Genomic DNA, 8,170 nt, shown 5'->3' with positions numbered 1-8,170 from the left:
CTTTACAACAACCCAAAGTCACAGCACAATTTAGCCAAAGAAAGGTCACATCTTCACATAACTTAATAGCAGCAAATAGTAGACTTTGTAGTGACATTTTACACATATACACATATTACACAACCCATAAAAAGTGAGATAACCACACCATTAAAGCACTGAGGAACAACCTCATCATTTTGATGGAGTTTTAAAAGTTGAAAACCTGAAGACAAGCTTGTGCTTTTTATGGCGGCTGTGGCTCAGGAGGTAGAGCGGGTTGGCTGTTAATCGGAAGGTCGGCGGTTCAATCCCTGACTCCCCTTGGTTGCGTGTCGAAGTGTCCTTGGGCAAGATACTGAACCCCGATTTGCAGAAGGTCGGCGGTTCAATCCCTGACTCCCCTTGGTTGCGTGTCGAAGTGTCCTTGGGCAAGATACTGAACCCCGATTTGCCCCTGGCAGCTGTTCCGCCAGTGTATGAATGAGTGTGAATGCTAGTTTCCGTTTGAGCACTTAGGCTCAGTGTATGAATGTGTGTGACTGGTGAATGCAGATGTAGTGTAAAAGCGCTTTGAGTGGTCGAAAAGACTAGAAAGGCGCTATACAAGTACGGAGCATTTACATTTACTTTTATTTTGCACCTACAAAGTTTTGTTTCTATTTATCCCTGTATGTTTTATAAATATACAGCTTCACTTCATATTAAGTTCATGATCGTTTTATGAGTGAGGTATAAAACCAGGCAAAGATTATTCAAGGCCCCAGCATGCACTGCTTGTCAGTTGGTTTGTGGTAATTTGAATGATTGCAATCTTTCTCTCTGTTTCTCTCTCTCTCTCTCTCTCTCTCTCACACACATACACACCCTTGCAGCTACAGTTAATCATATGGTGAGTAACTGCATAGACTATTGTCCATATAAAGTGTGCTCAGTTAAAAATATTTTATTTCTTATGCAGCATACAACACATCAAAGACAACTTTTTGCAGTGCCGCCTGACAACAAACAACTGTTCAGTATATATACAAGTTGTAATGGCCACAACCTGAATCATTTTCGATTATAAACGGTGTCAGACCTGAGCTGTCCAAACTGAAACAGGGCATCCATACAGGAACTGACCAATATGAAATATTTGCAGAAGAGCGTTGCATTCTTTTGTCAAGCAGAAGTTCATTAACTTGCTTGTGTTACAGTAAAACCTGATCATGGAGCTGTTTGTTCTGACATTATTAGGTCCTTAAAGCTGCACTAATAAACATTTTTATATTACCAATGGATCAAATGACTACATGTAATGGAAAAAGTTGCCTGTAGTTACAAACCTGCATTAATTACCACCGCACTCTGCAGTTCCCTCAGCTCTATGTTGTGTTTTAGCATCTTTTAAGTAATTGGTTCAGTTGTCTGGCCTAAAACTCTGAGCTTTTTTAGTAGAAACAGTTGTGCTAAAACCACCATATGGTACCTGCTCAACAGCAAATGGCAAACAGACAAAGTTAGCTACTAGCCGTTGAACAAGGTGGAGCATTTAGCAGCAAAAGAGCCCAATATGGTTCTCAGGGGTTGGTGGAGACCAAAACAGAGCTAAAAGGTGAGTGAATGTTGGACTTACATTTATTTGGTGGCCAGAAACTCAACTCAAAATAAACGCTTATGTGTCTCTGTGTATGCTTGATGAGTAAATAGGCAACTGTTTGTTAACACGTTCGGCAAATGTTTTCCAATAATATGTCAATGTTATGTTTACACCATGTTCATCTGCCCCAAAGTGGCCCAATTTGTTTTTCAATCAATGAATTCAGCTTTTATATGGACTTAAATGCTATAGAAGTTTTCTTTCAAAACAAAATTTAACCCTGAGTGTTGCGTTAAAAGAGAAGAAGAGAAATACAAATTATTTGTTCATATTTGTATGTTCATCATGATACAAATATATACAGTTTTAAATGTGCTCTGGAGGCACTGCGCACAGATTGAGACATGCAATCTAACAAACTGCTCCAAGGTCCATAAAATATAATAGTATAGAAAATAATGCAACCAACATGTCAAAAAAAGACTGTTCACTCATTCAAATACGATCTGTTGCCTACATAGATGTTTCCTAAATGAAGCGCAAAATTGGAATTCCAACCACAGCCAGTCAAGTTATGTTTGGTCTTATGCAGCAGTCCTCCTTTAGAGACACATTTTAGGTGATCAAAACGTTTCTCATCATTAACGCATTGATGCAGTCCTCCGCATGTTTACATATCGTCTTCTTCGCCAGGTGCTGAGAACACGCAAGCTTTTCTACAGCTGTGTCCCGGAGCTTTTATTGGGTCAGTGAAGAGTTCAACAGCAGCCGACTTGGCAGTCACTTGTCAAGAACAGTTTGTCAGCCAGTCTAAGTCATAAACAAACAGGGCTTTTGTCCATGGACTTGGCTTTGAATTGTACCCTTGACACAGTGTATGGCCTTTGTCTCGATCTGAAGCTTGATTGCAGGATACATTACATAAGATTTTAACAATGTTGATTTTTTCAAAGCAGATCCAAGCAGATCCAAAAGTCTGCCTTGAGACTGTGTTCTTTCTGGTTTATGCCAGTGGTGTATGGGTGTATGTCGTTTTTATATTATCCTCCAGATTGGCCAACAGAGAACACACCTTGCACTTCCATTAGCAATGATTTAGTGGTAAATTAAAAGGTTGGTATAGGTAGAAGAACATAATAATGTAAGGCAAACAACCCAAATTATATTTAAAACAATCATTGTTCAAAGAGGCATGAATTTTATATATATATATATATATATATATATATATATATATATAAAATTCCTTCAAGAAGAAGTTAAAAGTTTTAGAGAGATATGCTAATTCACTTTCTTTCAGAGAGTTAGATGAAAAGATTGACATCAATCTGAGGTAAGGAGCTTTAGTAGTTAGTGTAGCATGCTAAGCTCAGCTATGAGATGAGTTTAACAGTTAGAGCATTTAACTCCCCCTAACACTACAAATTGTTGTCTCCAGGTATGGCCATCTCGGTCGTCCAGTTGGTCCACTATATTGATCCAAACTGAAATAGCTCAACAACTATTGGATGTATGACTTTGAAAATATGTGCAGACATTCATGGTCTTCAGAGGATGAAGCCTACTGATTTTGGAGAGTCCCTCATTATTTGCTCTAATGCCACCATGAGGTTGATGTTTCTGTTTTTTTAGTGAAATGTCTTGACAACTATTGGATGGATTGCCATTGCATTTGGTAGAGACATTCATGTTGCCCCGAGGAGGATTTGTAATCATTTTGGATCCTTTTTCATCTAGCACCATCATCAGGTCAACATTTCAACTTGGGTTTATGACCAAAAACCTGCAGAACATGATATTCCCATCAGCCTCAGCAGTTACTACTGTTTTTATAGCAAATCATTGTGAGCATGTAGCATGCTGATGTTAGGATTTTGCTCAATGACCTGAGGTATGCAAAAGTGTTTTTTACTGACGGTACACCGGTAAAGCGGGTAATGCTTTCCTGTTTGGCCTCCTGATGGCACCTTTGTCTCACTGTTACTATGAATACATACATACAACTATGAAAAAGTAAGTTTATATTAGCTTACTGGCACAGTAACATGATGGTATGGGCACCTGGTTGTCAGGTTTAGTGCACAGCAGCATTTGATACTGAAGGGTTTTGATGACAGTAGTTTTAGAAATGAAGATGTACCCAAGGCCACAAATGAGGAGGTATTAGTGACATTTATGAATCAGAGAATGACAAAGCTAGCTCAGACAACATGAGCTCTGAATGGGACAACGGTCAAGATACGGTCCAAGTCTGAGCAGTCTATGAAAATTACAGTAGCCTACACGTAACATAGTAGAGTATACACATTAATTAAAACAGACTATACTGAAATATATGATTGAATTTAGAAAAAAACAAAATTTCTTCCATCAACAAATTACTTTTAAAAGCTCATAAATTGCAAAATGTATTCTTTATTTTATTTATTTTTTTACAAGTTTACAAGCATTATGATTTTATTATATGGCTTAATTTGGATTATGTAAGTGGGGTTGCTAAAGACCTGAGGTATCTAGGTATGTCTGAAAAAACACACATGCATTTCAGGGTTAAACAAATGAGATGTGTTAATGGGTCATCTAAGTCTTACAAAGAAAGCAAATAGCATAAGGCTATTTTCTCATATAATTTAAATCATTTATGTGCTGTTTGCTAAAATTTCTACTATAAATGTTTAGTTTCAAATAATGATAAATGTCAGTCTAAAATGTTAGGTAAAGTAGAAAACCGTGGGTTTTGTTGGTAACTTGGTTTATCCTCCTCTCTTTCCACTGATCTACTTTTGGCTTTTAGTCTTGAATGAATGGCAGCATAATATTTTGGGAGCAGCAGTGAGTTAATAGGGCTTCCTCCCACTCAGTACCTCTTGGTGCGTCTCTGACAGTCTGTTCACCCAGAGAGGTGGGAGGAGGGCTCAGGAGGTGAGATTTAGAAGTATCTACAGCAGCCTGACTTCTCCTTCTGTGCTTCAATGTATTCATGGATCTGGAACTTGGGCTCATTGGGATGCTGGACTGCCCGGTGCTTCAGTTCCCTGATGAACAGAACGAGACATCACAGTTTAGAAACCACTATAGATTTTCCTCAATGATCTGTTGACGCCTGCTGTGTAAGCTGCATCTCCGTGCATGCTGAGCTGCTGACCAAAATTAAAATTATGGTTCATTTGAGTAAGAAGTGCAAATTCAGGGGTTCACCCAAAAACTGGGAGTTAATTAATGGATTATATAATATCTGCTTAAAATGTAAAAAAAAAATGGCTTTTAAGATATTTGGTACATTGTAAGGGGTTACATTTTTAATCATCTCTTTAAAACCGCTTTTAAATACTTATCGCTATTACTGGGTTAATTAATGGAATGTTAAGGTAAAATATTAAGGTAATCTTTTTGGATCAATGACTTGCTTAACATCTAAGAAATACTGTAAGTCTTTTTAATAATGCTCCAAAAACAGATTTTCCCACGGATCATTGACACATTCTCTTTGGACAACTACACTTATTGGAAGAGTGTATTGAATGTTTCTCTAAAGCCTTTAAGAAGAACCGGAAGCCTAACCCACTAGTTGCTAGGTGCTACGAGTGTGTTACTGTATGGAAGTATGAAACTCATGCCATTTCATTTGGAATGATGGTAGCAAACAAGAAAACGAATTCTAATTATGTGGAAGTCAGACAATGATATGATTTGACATGTGGATAAGAGAGTTGATGAAGGTGTTATAGATCAAAGCTACTAATAATGATAAGAATAAGATAAAAATCAAATTTTGGCCAGAATTTAGAACCTTGTGCCAGAGTACCTCAAGGGTAGCTGAGTGATGGTGTATTTGTTTACCTTCTATCGCTGTGTATGTGAAGGCATTGGAAATTAGCTGTAGCTATAAGCTGTGATGCATTACATTGGAATATTTTTGTACAATTCTCTATGTTTATAGCATCTGTCCCTTTCAAATCAAATAAACTTTAAGAAGCTGCTCCAATATGATATGATATGCATTCACCTTTTATACTGAAGAGAAACAAATTATATCAATGATTACAATATATATTTTTCTTAGGTGCGAGTCTCCAGAGACGCCCTTCTAGTACAGAGACTATTTTAACTTTAAAGTTAAAGTGACAAGTGGTGACAAAATTTGTGGCGAACCAGAATTTGATAAGAATTTGAACCAGAATTTGATAAGACCTGGATTCGAAGTAAAATTGGAATCAGTATTGATAATCAATAAAACTGAAACGATACCGAACCCTAACAACGACCCCACAGAGGTTTAATAGCTGGGATTCCCTGGCAGTCAGTCAGAACTGAAGACGGCTCTCTTCAGTTCGACCAAGTCCAGCTGCTCTTGATTTTAACCTTCCTTGGATTCTACTGAGCTGGGATTGGCTCCAGCTCCCCGTGTCCTAAAATAAATGTTAAAAAATATATTATTTTAATATTTGATCATTTATGTCATAAAATGGCTTGCTAAGTGGGTTAAAACTGTAATAATACATGTAAATGTAATTTAGTATAATAATTATATACATAAGAATAATTTTTGTTGTAATGGTGATTTCTGATTGAAGCAATGAGTTATTACATAAATTAACAATGGTATTATTGCATCATCAGTAAAAAAGTACTAATGCTAATGCTAATATCTATTATAGGGGCATTATGGAGTTTTCAGCGGCCACTAGCTTTAACTAAGATTGCTACCAGGTGTGTGCTCATGCGCGTGCGTGCTTTCAGAACTCATGAGCGAGCATAATCCGAAACACAACCACTTTCATACAGAAATCCTGCAATAAACGCAAGACACCAGCATGCAGGCTGTGGCTTTTGACTCAGGCATGTGCAGGCTTTGTTAGTTCAGCGTTCCCGGCTCAGAGGCAGATCAACACCAGCTCCGTAACGTTACTTCATTCAGCGCAGCAAGCCGCATATTGGCACAATCCTCTCGGAAAAAAGGCAGAGTGACAGCGGCTATAGACAGGCAGGGAGACTGCTTTACACAACATGCTGGAAACTCCGGTAAACCCCTACTGCAACATTACAGCAATAGTTTTATTAACTGCAGGTTGAACTAAGCCATGCTCGTTACATGATCACGTTACATTTACTGCATTTAGACGAAGTGTTACAGCGTTAGCTCAACAGCTGCTTTGAGTAACTACCGTTACTATCTGTGAATCTTTCACCGGAGGCTCAGCAATGTCAGTAGAGCTAAATGTATTGGATGATAATGAAACGGGTAGTGAGCTGGACTGATTATAACGGTATTGTGTCACACTTTATAATAATAAGACCGCAGGTCAAAGCTACTGTAGCGTTAACTGGCTGCTCCTGGTTGCATCACTGGCTAACTTAGTAAACATATAGCTTGCTTTTTAACGTTATATCCTTTCTTGCAGGCTAAATCAGTGGTACACAGGATAGTAACATGGGTCGTGTTAGTTGGTGAAGTAATGTGGAAAGCGATACAACTTTGCACTGGATAACATTAGCAACTGTTCGGCATTAGCCGGCGAGATAACGTGACTTTCTCTGTTTCTCCAGCTTTACTAATGCTCACTTTGTTTTTATTCGACATCATCTGAACCTGTTTGGTCTGATGGGCGTCAGCACATAAACCTTTATTGTTGTCTTGTATCCTTAGGTGAAGCCTGTGTTTTGCTGTGAGCCGGTTGTTTTATGGTGTTAGTAGACTGCGTGTCGTTAGCTGCCGCGTTGTCGCTGTAGTACGAGAGAGGCTCGGGAGCGCGCACAGGGCTGAATCCGACATGGAGTCCCCACATTAAAAGCAGAATAGTGGCTGATGCAAGCAATGGAGAAAACAAGCGGGTGCTTCATTTCTAAGTGAGTTTTGAGCCCATTGACAATAAGACAATGAAAATTTGATTTATTTCAATGAAAAGTGACTATACAGTATATGATGCATTTAGTAACTGATTATGTTTTGGTACACTGTATCCCTACAAAATTATTTTTAATAGATTTTGACAAATTACTGTATTAGCCATTGTTTATCACTTATTATTCTTTTCACTAAACACCACACAGTTGAAAGTAATAACTAAGGCCAGCTCAGTTCACAGCAGACTGAAGATACTGCAGTAGTACAGTGTACAGTGTTAGATAGTCAGTATGTGTGACTGTTTCATACTTGGCCACAGCAGTGAAGGCCAGCTCTACGTTGACTCCTGTCTTGGCACTCGTCTCCATGAAAGGAACTGAATACTCCTGAAGACGTGAAGAGGGGCAAACAACAGTGAACAGAGTAAACCACATCAGTTATGGTCGTACAGCAGTGCGTAAAAAACTCACTCTGGCCAGCCTCTCTCCTTCATCTCTCCTGATCGCTCTTTCACTGCTCATGTCAGCCTGACAGAGAGATACAGGGCAGTATGGTTAGAATAGGACCATTGTAAATTCAGATTCAATGAACTGCACTTAAGCTATTCATATAGTACAAAGGTAATAATAATAATAATAATAATAATAATCCTTATTTGTAGAGCACTTTTCAAAAACAAGTTACAAAGTGCTTTAACAAGTGTAAAGAATAATACAAAAAAAAAGATAAGAGCATGAAAATTTAATATAAAATTAGTAAAATAC

General features: G+C 38.1%; 1 protein-coding gene across 1 annotated transcript in view; it reads right to left on the bottom strand.

The window, feature by feature from the left end:
- Nucleotides 1-3,674: 3,674 nt before the first annotated feature.
- LOC123982738 (ras-related protein Rab-37-like) overlaps nucleotides 3,675-8,170 on the bottom strand; it is a 31,948-nt gene continuing 27,452 nt past the window's right edge. Inside the window, exon 10 of the mRNA XM_046068536.1 lies at nucleotides 3,675-4,596. Within this exon, the coding sequence (XP_045924492.1) occupies nucleotides 4,491-4,596 (106 nt within the window). The 3' untranslated portion in view covers nucleotides 3,675-4,490. The remainder of the gene's footprint in view (nucleotides 4,597-8,170) is intronic.

This window comes from Micropterus dolomieu, linkage group LG14 (genome assembly GCF_021292245.1).
Source record: "Micropterus dolomieu isolate WLL.071019.BEF.003 ecotype Adirondacks linkage group LG14, ASM2129224v1, whole genome shotgun sequence".
Classification (NCBI taxonomy): Eukaryota; Metazoa; Chordata; class Actinopteri; order Centrarchiformes; family Centrarchidae; genus Micropterus; species Micropterus dolomieu.
The sequence above is the reverse complement of the archived record's forward strand: the minus strand, read 5'-3'. Positions and strand labels throughout refer to the sequence as shown.